The following is an 18,661-nucleotide window of genomic DNA, read 5'->3' on the forward strand; positions in this document are numbered from 1 at the left end:
TAAACATGTAGACAAAGAGAACTGATTGGTGGTTACCAGGGGAAAGGGGGGTGGGGGGAGGGTGCAAAGGGTGAAGTGGTGCACCTACAACATGACTGACAATAATGTACAACTGAAATTTCACAAGGTTGTAAACTATCATAATCCTAATAGAAAGTAAAAAAAAAAAAAAAAAAAATTGAATTATAAGATCATTGATAGAAAACAAACACCAAACAGTACCCATGCCTGCTTGGTAATGTCAGGCTTCAGATTCAAATAAAAATATCATAAACCAAGTTTCAGCAAAATAATTTTATTTCCTGAGACATGGTAAACATATACATCCAATATCTACTTATCTTGCACATTTATTCACAAATAACTTCCAAATTACAACAACTGCTTTGATATTTAAGCATGTACTACAAGTTATCTTAGTGGAGATATGAAAAATGCTTTTAGATGGGTAACATAAATTACTGGAATATACATTGAATATATTGGATTGGTCACAGCAGAATTTGCCTTACTTATGTTAGTTCTATAATTTAAAGCTTTGAACAGCTACCACTTTTGCATCTAATACTTGCAGACGAATAGGATGCAGCAATGTAAGCTTGTATTCCAAGACATATCCTTAGTTTTTCTGGTGATGGAACCACTTATCCACTGTGTTGAGAGAAAAAGAAAAACAAATTAGAATCAAAATACACCCAACATATAACAAAGAATAATATACTTGCTTTAACATATCGTACTATGGATTATCTTAAAGCAAACCCACATACACGCAAAGTTTCGCTATGACAAAAACAGGTAACTTATCACAGCGTTTTCTTTTGGGCTTCCTTACTCCTGATACTAATCATACAGACACGTGATTCTCACCAAAAGAACCTTACAGAGAACTGTAACTGGGAGAGAACTGTTTTCAGGGCAAAGCAGCCTGTGGCCAAATGGGGATGCAGAGCCCAGCCCGCTCCAACGTCCACAAGGCATTTCCCCGGAACTCCGAGGAGCGCATGGGTCATGGTGTGGAAACTGCTGTGATGGGGGCAGCAGTAAAGGTGGTATGTATGGCCATCTTTCTTCCCACGTATACTATGGAACTCTAAAAATGTTTCTTCTCTCCTTCCTTCATATGTGGTATGAAAGATATCTATAGATACAGAGGTAATTTTCCCACACATACACATATGTTTAATGTAATTTTACTAGAATATAGATCTTACCATCTGTTGGTACTGTGCAGGCAGATTCACATGGCGGTGGTAACTAAAGTAAAATATTAAAATGTATTAGTCTAATCTCAGAAAAAAAAATAAGCTAAAAAAGTATACTGACACAAAAATCAAAAAGAATCTGAACAGAAGACAACCAGGTCAATTTTTAGGTTCTAAAAATAACTTATATGAGAACAACTCAAGGTTTGCTCTACTGCTAAGAAATGCTAACAAATTCAAAACTTTTAATGATACACCAGAGAATTAAAAAAAAGTTTTTTGAAGAATAAAAACTGGATTTATGCATATATAATGATTTTATATATACACATATATATAAAATGTAGGCAGTATTCTCACTGAAACGTTATGATTAACCAAAGGCTTTTTCTTTCCAGTTTTTCTTATCCATCTCAATTTTCTTGGAATTCATATATAAATACAGATAAATCTAAATGCATTGGCTTCTTTGTTCAATTGCTCTTTTTCCTCGTACTACCTCATTTACAAGGCAATAAAAAGACATACCTCATTTTCTTTTGTTTTTCTTATGTAATATTGTAAATTAAAATAAGAGGATCTAGTTCAGTCTTTTGGTTAATCTAAATCAGACAGTTAAAAATAGTACAAAATCAAAATTATTTCTTTTATGGATGGTTTACTACCTCATGTGAAAGTCTTTTCTAAGATTATGAACCACTCTGCAATGGTATCGGAGATTTGATAACTTTATCAGTCCTTGTCATAACCAAGTCAAGTAAGTTCCCATTGGTTCTTTTGTGAAGAATGGCTTATCATCAATACAGAGGCACTGGGGTTAGTCAGAACATTCTGGAATCATTCTGATTGTTACAAACTGTACTGCTTTGCTATCTGCCCAATTTAGGGTCGACAGATCCCTCCTCAGCTTCTCCCCTCAGTCAAATGTCTACTTGTGTGTGTTCAAGGTTTGTAATTTCAAGACCTCACATAGTAATATGCATACAGGAGGTCTCAAATACTTGTTCAAAGAAGTATTTTCCCTCCCCATTTAGCACCATATGTTTTAGCCCCCAGGTATGTCCCTTTTCCAGGAAACTTTTACATACAGCATCCACAATGGCTTTGGCAGCATCAGGATCACACTTGAAGGGGCTCTCAGACACCGTGGTATTTATGCTATTAAATAAAAGAAAAGCAGTCATGAGTCACAATAACAAAAACTTCTCTCTTCAGAGTTCAAAAACAACAAGTTGAAGATGGTAGGCCTGATGAGATTCAAGTTTAGTTAGTGAAAGCTTTCTCACCTATGTTAAATATTCTAAGTATTTATTTTGGCAAGTTACAGTTATTCTCATTGTCAACTTTATCTAAATACCTTAAGTTCAGATTTAGAAATCTGAGATGGAAAGCTTTGTAATTTTCACTGAAATAGCTAAGAAATGCACATTAAAAGGAGAATCACAGTTTTCCAAATGAGATAAAATGAAAAAACAGACACAACCATTTCCCATCAGTGCTGGTGAGGCACCTGAAATAAACAGACCTTCCCGCAGGAGCAACACCAATTCAACAATCCTGAAAAATAATCTGGTAAAACATGTCCAAAACTTTTTTAAAAGTTCATGTTTTGATAGAGAAGTTCCACCTCTCAAAACTCAGGCGACGCGCGACTGTATTGATGTACTTCACATTCTATTCTGGTTGTTCCTAACTTTATGCTATTACAAGTGACACTAGAATGAACATCCTTATAAATATATCTTGGTGAGCTTTTGGAATACAGCTAAAGGATACATTCCTAGCAGTGGTGGGATGAAGAAATACATGCAATATTAATTTTTAGACTGGATATTGTGGAATTGCCCTTCATAAAGGCTGTACCCAGGGGCCGGCCCAGTGGCGCAGCGGTTAAGTTTGCACATTCCACTCCGGCGGCCCGGGGTTCCCTGGTTCGGATCCTGGGTGCAGACGTGGCACCGCTTGTCATTCCATGCTGTGGTAGGCGGCCCACATATAAAGTAGAGGAAGATGGGCACGGATGTTAGCTCAGGGCCAGTCTTCCTCGGCAAGAGGAGGAGGATCGGCAGCAGTTAGCTCAGGGCTAATCATCCACCAAAAAAAAAAAAAAAAAAGAAAGAAAAAAGGCTGTACCCATTTATACTCTCACCAACTATATATATAGATAGCTAGATAGATAGATGTGTGTGTGTGTTCTTGGCATCCTTAGCTATTATCTAATTTTTTAAATTTCTACAAATCTAACGGGGAATAACATTATCTTGCTGAATTGCATTTTAAATTATGAGTGAGACTATACACCTCCTTACATGCAAACTTCCTTTCCCTATCTTTTTTCATCCATCTATTGAGTTGTTGGTCTTTTACTTCTCGACTTGAATATGCTGTTTATAAATTAAGGAATTTAGCCCTTTGTCATGTGTTGTTAAAAAAGAAAAGAAACTGGGAAAAACTGTCTCCTGATACATAAAAAATATTCTAAAGTAAAACTTTCTTTTATGGATTTTGAGTTTGTGTTCTGTTTAGAAAAGCCTTCCCTACTACAAGCTAATAAATAAATTCACCTGCACTTTTTCCAGAATTTTTTAACATTACAATTTGTCTGTCTGGAATTAAATATCAATGTAAGACAAAGGTTGCAAACTCAAATGCCGACCAACAGCACCCAGCTACCACACGGGCATAAAGCAGCTGGACGTAAGAACACTGGGCCTGGGCTGCTTCTACAGCGTGCTCGCGAAGCACCTGCCTGGTTATAGCACGTTTTAAAACCAGAATCCAACAGCCAGAACATAGTGGTGGTTGCCAGCGTGCATCTCTGGCATAAGGAGTGTCAGAAGCAAGAGAGAGATCTAGTCTATTTTCTTCCTAAACAGCCAGTTGGTCCAATACCACTCATTCATAATACCTTCTTCATTATAAACTAAATTCCCAAACATCTTTAGGTCTACTAAACTCTAACAGAACTGAATAATCTGACTTTCTTCAATACCAAACTCTTAGTAAAACAATGTTACTAAACAATACTAAAATAATTAACACTCCTCTCCACCACCACCTACAGAATTTTCAGGATTTTTTCTGGCTATTTTCACATGCAAATTTTTTCTAGATGAAACTGCATATTATTCATGAACATAGTACACCTTTCTATTTAATATCTTTTATATTTCTCAATAGTCTTCAAGTGTTCTTCTTCTAGGTCCTGCAGATGTCTTCTTTATACTTTGGTGGTTTTTTAAAAAAAAATACTATTCTCTATGGGATCTTTTCCTCCATTATAGTTTCTGTTACAGTTTGTATAGAAAGCTATCAATACACATATACACTCATTCTGTAATCAGTCATCTTGCTGAATTCTTTATTTTTTCTAGGGTTTTCTGGGTACACAATCATACCATTTGACACAATTTGCTCCCCCTTTTCCAATATTCCTGCATCAAAACACATCATTTCTCTTATTTACTTCATTGACTACTATTTCCAGAACAATATTAGTTAAGTGATGATAGAGGGAATTCTCTCTCTCCTTTTCTTTTTTTCTTTTTTAAAGATTGGCACCTGAGCTAACAACTGTCGCTAATCTTCTTTTTTTTTTTTCCTTCCCAAAGCCCCCTAGTACATAGTTGTATATTCTAGTTGTGAGTGCCTCTAGTTGTGGCATTTGGGATGCTGCCTGAGCATGGCCTGATGAGTGGTGCCATGTCCGTGCCCAGGGTCTGGAATGGCGAAACCCTGGGCCGCTGAAGTGGAGCATGTGAACTTAACCACTCGGCCACGGGGCCAGCCCCTGGGCATTCTCTTATAAATCTTTAAATAGCTAAGAGGAAGTATATTGTCCTGAATATGGGTTGGGGGGCTCAGACAGAATTGGATGCGAGTCCTAACTCCAAAACACTTATGTGGGATTACTTTGGTTAAGTTTAATCTCCATCTCTGTTACGTGCCTGGCAAATATTAACTGCTCAATAAATATTAGCTATTATTTTAGTGGCAGTAAATTTCGAGTGCATGGTAGCCAGAGGTCTAGTTGCAATGTATCTTACATATTTATACCAGAGAATACCACAGCTTGCACTCAACCTGATTTTATCCATTACATTCCGAGCACCCTGACGCTAGGCAGCTGTTCCCAGTTACCCTCACAAAGCTCTGACCTCACTGTCCCCTTTATAGTTTTAGTTCATACTTGTCCAGAGAGCATCTTACAGGCACTTTTCAGTCGTGTAACTACCTACCTTCCCACTCACATGAGCACTAACAAAACGGACAGTCTCTTTCCTAAGTGAATATAACTGTACAGTGTGTTATGGTTATCGAAACCTTTGGAGCAAGCTGGTCTGCTTTGTGTGCTAAACATGCAGAGAAGAGCTAATGCTTACCAACTGATTCCTTTTCCATCGATTTTCTTCGTCACCAGTGCTCTCCAATAATCGTGAGTGCTTTTAATAATATCAATTGCAAAGTCCTATAATTTGAAGAGATGTGCATTACAATGATAGAAAAATGTTCTTTTCTTATTATCAACATTTTCCCAAAGCCTGAGAACTCTGTCTCTTTTGAATCACTTCCGTGTGTCAAAAATGGAAGAAAATATTTAAATGAATAAATCAACATCAAGGCTGTCTTATGTCTTTAGACATTTGTTTTATGATCATATAGTCTTTAAATGGTAACAATATATAGTTAAATTATGTCTCAAATAAACAGGCCTAAAGCTACAGTTCTGAATGATACATTACCTTATCTTTAAATTCTGCATTGAAAGCAAACTGGTTCTCTGGTTTTCCATCAGGAACCTTGTACCTTCTAAACCAGTCCACAGTAGCTTCTAGGTAACCAGGTTTCAGCCGCTTGACATCATTAATATCTATGAAGAGAATAAGCAGATTGCAAGATATATATGTAATTATTTATGCATTCAATAAAAATATCAAGTACTTACTTTGAAAGAGCTACAGGATGGATTATCAAAAAATTCAAGATAATGTTAGAGCTAACCACCTTGTTGAGAAGAGAGCACATACACACATTAAAAAGAAACGATCTAGTGTCTTAGAATAGCTCTGATGTTAAGTACTGAGAGAATAATCAGTACCATAGTAACTTCTACTAGATAAGAAGAGGTAGAAATGACTGGGCTACATAAGGAAAGAATAGTTTGGCAAGTGTGGATAACTTTTATGGGAAGGACAGAAGATATTAAAAAAGACAGGTTGAGGCTATATTCAGAGGATCACACCCCAAATTACATTCTGAAAGACAAGAAAAACCGATTACACTGATATCCATTGATAGGTTACACAGTAAGTGACTATAGACTTTTCTTGCTCTATAGTATGGGCATTCTATATCACGTTGTTTTATTTCTGGCCAACAGAAGAGAATCCTGTTTAAAAAAACTTTTAGAAGTTTCTGTACAGCCATCAAAAAAGGCTAGCTTCAACGTCATCAAACAATTTTAAATGACAAAACTGTTGCTCAATGCAAGCAAACAGAAGATACAAGTGCTAAAGAAATCAATCAGGAAAAGTATTATTGAAAGGAGGAATATATTCAACAATAGAAGCTTATTTATACTTGTATCAAATAACTTTGCTTAAGTCCAATTTATAATCTACATAGTTAGAGAATATCATGCACTCTATTATCATACCACTAAAAGTACAGAAAGTTCGCAAAGTGAACTGGGAAATGTTAAACATAAACTTCAAAGAACTTATAATTAACATAAAATGTGTCACCAGATAAGAAATAATTTGAAAACCCAAAAATCCAGAAATCCAAAATGCAAGTGTAGGGTGTTTTCCAACACCAATAACTGATTCTCCAATTCTCCGGGCACCAATCTGGTGTCCAACAAGTCAACCCAATTCCGACACTATCTATCTGGAATTAGCGTCACATCCCACAAGTTAAAGGGATCAGTCCCACAAAACTGACCCCACTTCAGACACCAGTTCCAAGTCCCAAGGCACTCACACTTCTGACTGACTGCTATAAATGAGGGTCCCACAACTCCCTCCTCAGGGTTAATGTGCTAGAACTCAGGAAACACTTCACTTACGTCTGCTGGTTTATTATGAAGGACATGACTCAGGAACAGCCAGAGGGAAGAGACGTATAGACCCAGGTACAGGAAGAGGGCTGCGGAGCTTCCGTGCCCTGTCAGGGTGGGCCACCACCCTCCCAGCACCTGATGTGTTCACCAACTCAGAAGCCCTCCGAATCTCATTATTCAAGAGTTCTACGGAGTTCCATCTCCAGCCTCCCAGCATCTCAGAGGTCGGTTGGTAGGGCTGAACGTTGTCATCCTCTAATCACTTGGTCTTTCTGCTGACCAGCCCCAGTCTAAGGCTAGCTAGACGCCCTAACCCTAAGTCACCTTAAGCTCAGGTGTGAGGAAAGGGACTCATTATGAACAAAAGACACCACAAACACTCAGGAAATTCCAAAGGGTTAGGACATCTTTGCCAGGAACTGGAGACAAAAACCAAATATATTTTTATATTATACCACAGCAAGGAAAAATAAAAGAGCTGATTAACTCTCTGATTGTGAACCAAACATTGAAAGGTATGCTGGATCCAGACTGAGAAACCCTGAACACCAGACCAAGAAGGAAAAATTAAGGAAAAAAACCCCTCAATTTTTGTTCCTCGTGTTGTACGTTCTATGTATGTAGACAAGTCTGCAGAGCTACCTGAATTGCCTCCTGAGGCCACACCAAGACCCTACCAACGACAGCACCAATTCCACACGGCTCCTTCCTGGGTTCGGCTTTCCTGCCAGCCAGGCAGTGCTGTAGCATGCACGGAATGTAAGGCTCACTTTCAATGATTCCCACAACCAAGCAGGAGGGTAGTCTGGCTGTTGTGGGCCCCACGACAACGAGGAGGATCAAAGTGACCGACCAGGTTGCTTTAGTGGGTGGCCTGTCCTTTTCCATGGCTCTGTGCTATCCCTCCCAAAGTTGTGGCTAGTCAGGAGTTCTCTCTATCTAGAAATGCCAATAAACCCTTCAGAGTATAACTGATGACAGACAGACACTGCCTTAGTTTGACATTTAGGGAAAGCTACATGCTACTCGCGCCATGGGCCCAGCGACCCAGAGAAAGTTTTCAGGGTTCTAATAACCTCTACTGCAGGGAAATGAGGCCCTAGCAAGATTGTGCTAACACAATGACAGGTGTGGCTTCACTAACTGTGGCCACAGCACGCCACTTAGCACGTGCAGTCTAGTCTAAGCAGTACATGTCAAGACGGACACAACAATCAAGAGAATCAGAGCTCTACCGTCAGGGGTTAGCAAATGGTACGAATGCATTCTAGCTGTACAAAATTTAAACAACACAGAAGTATGTGAAACAAAAAGTCAGTCTCTCTTCATCCTTCTTCCTACTGCACTATTAAAGGACTGGTGTTCTTCTAGTAGTTTTTAATGAACTTACCTACTTATGCAAATATACATATATTTAAACATACATGAGATCATGCTCTGTATGTTAAAGATAACAGCAGAAAGGAATACCACCATTTTGCCATAGTGATCTTTCCACATCTGTATACACAAGCCTACCTCACCCTTTGTAATGGTCACTCAATATTCCATCGTCTGGACAGACCATAATTATTTAACCATCCAACTGGTGATGGACATTTAGGCTCTTTCCAGGTTTCTGCTACCATAAACAATGCTGCAGTGAATATTCTGGCACATACATCTCTGTATATATTTATGAGGAATGCCATGGAATAGATACTTAAAGTAGAATTGCTGGGTCAAGGTGATATTGATGATAATGCCAATTTTCTATAAGTGCTCTAGAAAACAATCTTATTTGGGATATTTGAAAAATATTGCTAGTGTAAAAGGAGAAGGTGGCAGTTTATCCTCCCTTCATATAGTGTTTTTTACTTTTGCAAAACCTTTCCATCTACAGTCTCTCATTTGATGACCACCACAAAATCACAGTATTTACAGAGAATTATGAACTTACCCAAAGTTATACAGCCAATAAGCCAAGGAATCCACATCTCAGCACCTAGTCCAATGCTCTTTCCATTCACAGGACAGATCTTTCTTATTAATCTTAACAAGACAAAGAGCCTTCTTGGCACTACTTAGTAATGTCAGAATAATAGCACTTTGAGATCTCCTAGCTCACACAACTGTGATTAAGAAAATACAATGCCTAGGAGAAAGCATGGACCACTACGAGGATTTCTGAAATCAGCTACAAACTTTACCACCTGATAGCTGTAGGCTGGTTGCTGTAATCCCATTAAACATCTAAAACCATAAACACTCCTCTCGTGATAAATGTAAAGATGTTGACTCTTGCATAGGAAATCTCAAATTTTAATTGGGTTACAAGAACCAAATGCCTTAATTAGACCCAAGAACCCAAGAGATAAAGCACAACCCAACAGATATCACAAGTCTGTCCTCTGCAGTTCTTAGGCTGCCCCCTTTCAAGTGGCACAGAAACCACATGATTTTCTGGAGGAACACCCAAATCTTTTACACACACATCTTATTGAGTCTGATAACGTTGTAGTTGAAGTTGTTAGGGTAAACGTGGCCTCAGAGCTCACCAAGGCCCCTGTACAGCCGTCCCTTTGGACTGGCTGCATCTCTGGAGTCTATAAAACATTGTTTTCTAATCATGGTTAAGCAGCTGCAGTACGGAACACAGGATTCACTGGCAAGTGCACACGAGGACCTCCATCACCAGCCTAGGGTGTTCCCTTTTCAGAGAGTTAACAGAGCAGAGTACTTCTGCAGGCACAAGCAACGTGACTCTCAGGTCACTGTCTCACTGTAGAATCCCAATGAGAAAGAACAATCAAAACTTCACAACCTGTTGGACACTGACTTGTGTTCTTCCCAACGACTGAAACGTAGCCATCAGCCCTGTTAACATCTACAGAATTGTTTGAGAGATTACACTCAAATATATTTGGCTTACACACTTTCTAGACCTTCTCAATAGCACCTCACATCCTATTAATCATGCTCTTAAACTATTCCAATTGCCTATTTTTTCTAATAAACTTTTAGAATAGTTTTAGATTTACAGAAAAGTTGTGAAGATACCACAGTACAAAGAGTTCCCAGATACTCTACACCTCGTTTCCCCCATTATTAGCATCTTATATAAGCACAATACATTTGTCCCAAATGAAGAACCAATATTGATACATTATTATTAACTGAAGTCTTTATCTGTTCCAGGATCCCACCCAGGATACCACATTACATTTAGTCATGTCTCCTTAGGCTTCTCTAGGCGATATTCTGCCCACCACAAGTGGTGACACTGTGACAGTGAATACATGATGCCGCACATTTGTCAAAACCTATAGAGTTTTACGGTAGCGGGATAATGCCCCCCCTTCCAGAGCCGTCCACCACCTAATCCCTAGCACGTGTGAGTGTGTTACCTTTGGTGGCAGATGGACTTTCAGATGTGATTAAGGTTAGGATCCTGAGAGGGAGATCCAAGACCTAAATGTAAGAGGTAAATTCATAAAACTCTTGGAAGGAAATATAAATGTAAATCTTTGTGACCTTGCATTAGGCAATGATTTCTTAGCTATGACATCAAAAGCACAAGCGACAAAAGAAAACTCTGATAAATCAGACTACATAAAAATGAAAAACTTGAGTGCTTAAGAAAATGAAAAGGGGCCAGCCCCACTGGCCTGGCAGTCAAGTTCAGCATACTCCACTTTGGCAGCCTGGGTTTGGCTCCTAGGCACAGACCTACACCACTCTGTTAGTGGCCATGCCATGCTGGTGGCCCACATATTACAAAACAGAGGAAGACTGGCGTGGATATTAGCTCAGGGCAAACCTTCCTCAGCAAAAAAAGAAAATGAAAGGACAATCCACAAAATGGAAGAAAATATGGATGAATCATATATCTGATAAAGGTCAAGAATATATAAATAACTCTTAGAATTCAACAATAAAAAGACTCACTAGAATGGCTATAATAAAAAAAGATAAGTAATAACAAGTGTAAGGCAAGGAAGCAGAGAAATCAGAACATATACGCACTGCTGGCAGGACTGTAAAATGGTGCAGCTGCTTTGGGAAAAAGTTGGCAATTTCTCAAAAGATTAAACATCAAAATTACCATATGATTCAGCAACTCCACCCCCAGGTATATAAGCCCAAGAGGATTAAAAACATATGTCTACACAAAACCTCGTACTGGAATATTCACGGCAGCATTATTCCTAATTGCCAAAAACAACCCAAATGTCTATCAACAGATGAATGGATAAACAAAATGGTACATATCCACACAATGGAATATAATTCAACCATAAAAAGGAAGGAGTACTGATACATACAATGTGGACGAACCCAGAAAACACCGTAAGTAAAAGAAACCAAACACAAAAGGCCACATCCTTTACGATTCCACATATATGAAATATCCCGAATGGGCAAATCCTTTATGGAAAAGGAAAACGGAAAGCAAATTAGCAGTTGCAGAGCCTGGGAGTACGAGGGAATAGGGAGTGACTGCTCAGAGGTACGGAGTGTCCCTCTGGAGTGATGAAAACGTCCTGGAACGCGATAGTGGTGATGGTTGCACAACCTTATGAATGTACTAAATGCTACAGAATTGTACACTTTATAATGGTTAAAATGCTAAATTTTATGTCAAGTGAATTTTACCACCAAAAAAGAGGAATGAAGCACTGATAAATGTTACAATGTGGATGAACCTGGAAAATATGCTCTGTGAAAGAAGCCAGACATACCATCATATGACTCCACTTATGTGAAATGTTCCGAACAGACAAATCCACAAAGACAGACAATAGAGTAGTGGTTGCCAGGGACTGAGGGAAGTGGGCATAGGGAGTGACTGCTAACGGGCACCAGGCTTCCTGGTAAAGTGGTGAAAATATTCTGGAATTAGATAGTGGTGATGGTTGCACAACCGAGCGAATATATGAAGAATCATAGAATCGTATATTTTAAAACGGTGAATTTTATGGTGTGTGGATTATATCTTAATTTAAAATGTTTTTTTAAATAATTGAGCAACTGAGTGCCAATATGTATGAAAGGAAAGGAAAAAACAGTAAACACAAACTATCAGATTTTTTCTTTCCTGGAATGAAGGAGAAAGTTTACTTAGTTAATTATTGAAGTTCAGTAGCAGAAATAACAGTGCTTTGCTAGAGGTTTGGCTCCCCCATTCTTTGACAGTTTGAAGGCATGGGCTTACAACCCTGTCAGCACAGGGTAAGGTTGGTGGTATGTAAGATATAGGTATAAAGACTCTGACTCTTCTGATTTCCTTACCATTATAATTGGCTGCGTCAGGATCATCCACATTAATGGCAATGACTTTCCAGTCGGTTTCCCCTTCATCAATCATAGCCAAGATGCCCAGAACTTTCACCGCGATTATTTCACCTCTTGCACATACCTGAGAGTCAATAACCAGAGTGAGGACAATACTACAGAATGAAGAGTCTAGAAGAAAGTTTCACTTGGTGGATAATAGGAGATAAGGAAGATGCTGAGTGTCAGCACACTTATCTTAAGATTGCTCCTTTAAGCAATTTTTAAAAAGCTAAATAAGTAAGCACTTGTCAGTCCTATCAAAGTTGAAAATAGGTACCCCTTTACTATTTCTAGGTCCTAAGAAAGTCAGTAACACAGTTCAGGGCAATTAATGTTTTCTGAACTGTCATTGATTGTGCCAAAGCACAATTTGTTTCAAATACATACTTAAATGTGCTTTCCTTTTTATTTTATAGACGCACTGAGTTAGGCAAGTCATACAAATGACTTAACTTGATGACTTAAAAACTGAATGACAACTTTCTTTTCAGTTGTTTACTATTTCCCTGAGCCTAAAAAAAATCATAAGGAATCTTAGAGCAAGCCTGTTTTGAAAGAGGAATCCCTACCACAAATCTCCAGCTCATGAGGTTATTTGTCGTGGGCCAATTCACTGACCGCTCCAAATCACTGGGCAAGGTCTGTCTCGTATCGAGAGGAAATTTGCCCCCTGGCGCTCTTCAGCTATTAACTAGTCATCTGCCCTCTAAAGCAATGCAGAACACATCCACTTCTTCCACAGGTAGGTAGTCATACACGTACATATACAGATTCTTTCCAAACTAGGTTTAAATGTATAAATTGCAATATACAAATGCTTAGATACAATGGAAGCTTTTAATTTATCACCCAGAGAGACATCAATATTTCACAAGTCATATATTTTAATATGAACTTTGTATATTTCATTAATATCATCTTAATCCTAAAGAAAAATATTTCCATTACCTTGCTTCCAATTTCACACACATCGATTGGGTCATTGTCACCACAACAGCCAGTGTGTTGGTCATTATGTCCTGGGTCTTCCCACGTCTAAAAAAAAAAAAATAAGGCTTAGAGTTTATCATTCCTTTTTTTTTCCCTGCTTTTTCTCCCTAAATCCCCCCAGTACATAGTTGTATATTTTAGTTGTGGGTCCTTCTAGTTGTGGCATGTGGGACACCGCCTCAGTGTGGCCTGACGAGTGGTGCCATGTCTGTGCCCAGGATCCGAACCGGCCAAACCCTGGGCCTCAGAGGCAGAGCGCTTGAACGTAACCATCGGCCACAGGGCCGGCCCCGAGTTTATCATTCCTATACACGCTACTGACAAAGAGGATCCTGTTGATATTAGAAGACAACATCCATGAGTCTTTCTGTGAAAATATGAATCTTTAGCTATTTGTTTTCTCATTTTTAAGAAATTCTTTATTCACATCTAAGAATCATAACTACACACAATAATTTTAATTAAATGTTAGGGCTCCTATATGCATATAATGCTAAACTAAATTTAAGCTTTAAAACTGACAATGATACTATTTAAAACAAACAAAAAACAGTCACCTAATAAATGAGACAACAGGTAAACACAAGAATAGACCCAAATATTTACTTTAAAAATATATTAAAAGAAAAGTGCGCTGATGAACTCTTCATACACACTATCTTCTACTAACTAGATTTTCTTTAAAGTAGATTTCCAAAGCAGAGGTGGCTAGGCAGTAATACTAAAATGGAAATGATGTGTTCTGATGGTCAAAGTGTCACCGCTGACCAGGACCCAAGACTGAAAGGTTTAACCAGGATTTTCTGAAGCTTTCTTTCCTGGTAAATCGCAAAACCGAGTCCTGCAGAGCATCTCAAAACAATGGATGACCTGCGCCTGCCCCCAGCTCAGGTTTAAAACGTCACTGTTGTTCTGGTTCTTTTCGCCCCCAATCTGGAACACGTTACTTGGATTTACTTGCCTGCTAAGCCAGAGTAAAGGCAAAAAGATAAAAGTGCAGGGGGACAGAGAAGACTGGACCCAACAAAGCCAAATCCAACCTCCAGAAGAAGTATTTCAGCAACGCCTTCCCAGAGGGACGGAGGGGAAATGCTAAACCAACTGAGTACAAGGTGAGTGCTGTAATTCAGGCAGAGAAATGGCTTCATGATTTCCTAATAAGCAAGACGAGTTCGACCCATGTTTTGGTAACTTACAGATTGTTTCACAGTAGATTCTACCTAATAGGCTTAATGGTTCGTAAAAACAAACCATTTATCAACAGGAAAAAATACATTGAATAGTTCATGTAGAAATCATAAGTGCCACAGCATTAGCCTAGCCAAATCAGAATTCAATATCCATCATTTACTCCTAATAGACATGATTCAAGTGATTGTTCATTCAAGCATTATATAAAAACGTACCACACACACTGGCATTGTGCTGGGGATAAACTGGTAAACAATGCAGACATTCCCCTCCTCAAAGGTTGGCTATTTAGGAAAATACAATCCCATTACTGCTTTACCACAAAGAACTTGGCTTAAAGAAGAAGGAATGACTAAAAGTCAACAGCTGTGAGAAGTGACATGTGGCAGGTCACCAAGGGCTTTATTGCTCACAGTAACCACATGAGGTAAGCCCTACTAATATCTCAGGGAAGACACCAATGACACAGGGAGGAAGACACGGGCAAGTCAGGTAAGCCGGAAGGGGCAGACTCAGGATTTGAAGCTTAGTCTGTCTGGGGCCAAAACTCAGTGCTTTTAACCACTGGCTTATACTGGCTCTCTTAATAGATGTGCCACTCATTCTGTAAAGAAAGAACTTTTATAGTTTATAACCAGTCCATATAGAAAAATAAACATTTCATAAAAGAACAAACTTTCAAATGTGAATTTAAACACTGTAAATATTTACCTTTCAGTTTATCTTGACAATAAGTTGTTCAAAGAAATGATAAAATGACTTAATTATTCCTTATGTTTTTTTCACGAGGAAGATTGGCCCTGAGCTAACATCTATTGCCAATCTCCCTTTATTTTTTTCTCCACAAAGCCCCACTACATAGTTGTATATCCTAGTTGTAGGTCATTCTAGTTCTTCTGTGTGGGACGCCACCACAGCATGGCTTGATGAGCAGTGCCAGGTCTGTACCCAGGATCCAAACCAGCAAACCCCAGGCTGTTGAAGCAGAGTGTGTGAACTTAACCACTCGGCCATGGGGCTGCCCCCTCATCCTTTACATTTTTTAAACCTACCATAGCAAAACCTTTCTGAAGGTGTTTAATTTTTTTTTTTTTAATAACAGCAAGATTAATTTTTGTACGCTAAAAAGCACATTTTGCACAGAGACATACCTGAGGGATGGCACCATAGTTCCAGATATATCCTTTATAAGGGAACAAATTTGCAACGTATCGAAGTTTTCCTTTCTTCACATCTTGTTTAATTGGGTTTAAAGGGTCCTTTGTAGCAATCTAAAATAAGAAATTTCAAGTCATTGTGAAGTACTTTTCAAATAAGGATTTAAGGAAATAAATAATGGACGGAACCTCCCCTAATTCCACTTTAATGATATATTTTACCCCCAATATTGTTATAATTTGAAATAAAAGTTTATCCATAATCAGCCTTTAAGTGGAAAATTTATTTGAGGTAAACAGGAACTACTGAGAAGGGAAAAAGAACATTTACAAATTTCAGAAAACAAAATCTAAAATTAGCTGGAATAAATCCTAACACTTGAGAAATAAAAGTACTAAGATTTTTATTAAAAGGGCAAAATAAATATTACCCAACTTCAGCTTTCCATTAAGCATTTAAAATTATTCAAATATTTGAGTGTCTATTACATACAAAGTGTGCTTCCTCTCAAAAAGCTTAATTAAGTGACATGAAATACATAATAGATATCCATAACAAAAAGCTAAATATGTCAGGTGTCATCAGAAAGAAATTTACAAAATGCAACATAAATTCCAAAAAGATCATTTTTGGATCTTTGGCTGGGGTGACTACGGAAAGCCCATTGCCTCTGTAGAGGAGTCAGTGATGGACTTAAAGAGAACAAGAGAAGGGAGAAAAAGATAATTCCAGACTTTGGGAACGCAAGCAGCAGAAGGTGGGGTAGGAAAGTCTGAAGCATATTTGCAAATAGAAATGGCTCAGGTCAGATGGAGGACTGAAGGAAGCCTGGCAGGTAATGGGAGGAGTAACTGGAAAACAAACTGGGACCAGACAACAGAAAACCATGGACTTCAGCTGTTTAACCTTTGAGGAAATCAGTGTGGCTGGGTCAAAACTAATCTCCTCCGTCTGACCATCAACATAAGATGAAACATACCTCCATTTTTGCATTAGACCAGCGTGGTACTTCCACTACCATGTGGAACACATCCTGAAAAACAGAGAAAGGGAGACGGTCACAGGAGCTGACCTGTTCTCTTACTGAGTGAGCATGCCCTGGTTCCAAAGCTCAACTGTTCACTGCATCAGAGCTTTGAAGTCAATGGACTTTCAACAAAATGTATCAAAAAGTAAGACAGCTTGAGGGGTGAAGAGAAAAAGCAAATATAGGAAAATATTCATTGTAGAATCAAGGTGGTGGGTATACAGCTGTCCACCGTACAATTCTTCAAACTTTCCTGCATGTTTAAAATTTTTCATAATAAAATGTTGGTGGGGGAGGAGAATGTTTCTATAAGGAAAGAAACAGTTTTTAATCATAACAGAACTTGTACGTCTGAGGAAGGCCATCTTTAAAGCAATCCTCTCCAAAGGCTACTCATTTCCTCAGGTGACACTGCAATTACAATGTTTTTGGATCTTCTAATTCAGAGGTGGTTTCTAAGACAAATCCCAAATCAGTTTAATTACTTTGTCATACTTTAGTTTTAGCCTCAAACAAATTTATTTATGTACTTTTTGCTGAAGAAGGTTTGCCCTGAGCTAACATCTGTGCCAATCTTCCTCGATTTTTTTAGTATGTGGGTCTTAGCACAGCATGGCCACTCAGAGCGGTGTAGATCTGTGCCCAGGAACTGATCCCAGGCCACCAAAGTGGAGCACACTGAACTTAACCACTGAACCACTGGGCCACTGGGGCTTGGCTCCTCAAACAAAATTAATCAGCTCGATTACCTGCATTGTTCTTCCAATTTGGCTGTTTTTAAAAATCAAACACTCCTCAAAAAGATAAGAAGTCTGACACTGATAATAAAATATTATGTTCCAAAAATATTTTAACCAACACCAGTTCTGTTGTAATTAGTTAATAGCCTTAAGCTGACTACATTAAAGTAGATGATATATTAAGAAATTCCAGATGTTTACTACTTAAAAACACAATGAAAGAAAAATCACACTTTGTCATCTTATTTTGCATACCATAGTCAAATATCAACTTGAAATAGGTTCTCTAATTAAAGCTGAGCTTGAAATAGAAAATTATTTTTACCAAGGAATAAATCTTAAAAATTCAGTTTTTCAGTTGATAGCCTCTACAAAGGGCACACACGAAGCCCAATCTGCAATTACTGTTATAAAATAGGTTTTTTAAAAAGTTGACTTAATTTGAAAATCACCACACAACTTTTTAGAATTACTTCTTTGCCACTTTGCATCAAAAAACAGGGACTGATAAGCTACAAGAGAGTAAGTCAAAGGTTTCCAGCCAATAATGACCTTGTGGCTACTTTTAACCAGGCAGAAAAGCTACCCAGATTTATAGAGTGTAGAACTTGTGTCATTTATTAAATTCTTGTCAAACTGAGGAGACTCGGGCATTCTGTGGGTTTCTGCTCCAAGCCTCCTGACGCCTACTTGATACAACAGGACACCCCACAAAGAAGGAGACACTGTTAAATCAGGACTGAACAAACACAAACCGCTCTCTCCCTGTAAAGGGATAACTGGATGGTTTTAGAAAAAGCATCGCTCATTGTCCATGGTAGGAAACCTCAGACCCAACGTCTGATCAAATTTATTCTCTTTACTCTAAGGTTTCAAGAACTCTGTCTGTCTGGCACCACGACTCAGGGGTTACAATACAGATCCGTGTGTCTGCGATACAAGAACAGGTCAGGGCTTTGCCAGTCCTCAGCAG

The 18,661-nt window shown here is 38.4% G+C and overlaps 1 protein-coding gene across 2 annotated transcripts in view; it reads right to left on the reverse strand.

Annotated features, from left to right (window-relative positions):
- Positions 1 to 279: 279 nt before the first annotated feature.
- The window catches only part of PPA1 (inorganic pyrophosphatase 1), a 31,483-nt gene continuing 13,101 nt past the window's right edge, over positions 280 to 18,661 (reverse strand). For both annotated transcript variants that reach the window (XM_014840317.3, XM_070489403.1), the window contains 9 exons: positions 16,901 to 16,954; positions 15,915 to 16,034; positions 13,531 to 13,617; positions 12,538 to 12,664; positions 5,948 to 6,075; positions 5,588 to 5,673; positions 2,294 to 2,363; positions 1,215 to 1,257; positions 280 to 651 (listed from right to left, as the gene is read on the reverse strand). In XM_014840317.3, coding sequence (XP_014695803.1) covers positions 620 to 651; positions 1,215 to 1,257; positions 2,294 to 2,363; positions 5,588 to 5,673; positions 5,948 to 6,075; positions 12,538 to 12,664; positions 13,531 to 13,617; positions 15,915 to 16,034; positions 16,901 to 16,954 — 747 coding nt within the window. In that variant the 3' untranslated portion in view covers positions 280 to 619. The remainder of the gene's footprint in view (positions 652 to 1,214; positions 1,258 to 2,293; positions 2,364 to 5,587; positions 5,674 to 5,947; positions 6,076 to 12,537; positions 12,665 to 13,530; positions 13,618 to 15,914; positions 16,035 to 16,900; positions 16,955 to 18,661) is intronic.

Source organism: Equus asinus, chromosome 2 (genome assembly GCF_041296235.1).
Source record: "Equus asinus isolate D_3611 breed Donkey chromosome 2, EquAss-T2T_v2, whole genome shotgun sequence".
Lineage (NCBI taxonomy): Eukaryota > Metazoa > Chordata > Mammalia > Perissodactyla > Equidae > Equus > Equus asinus.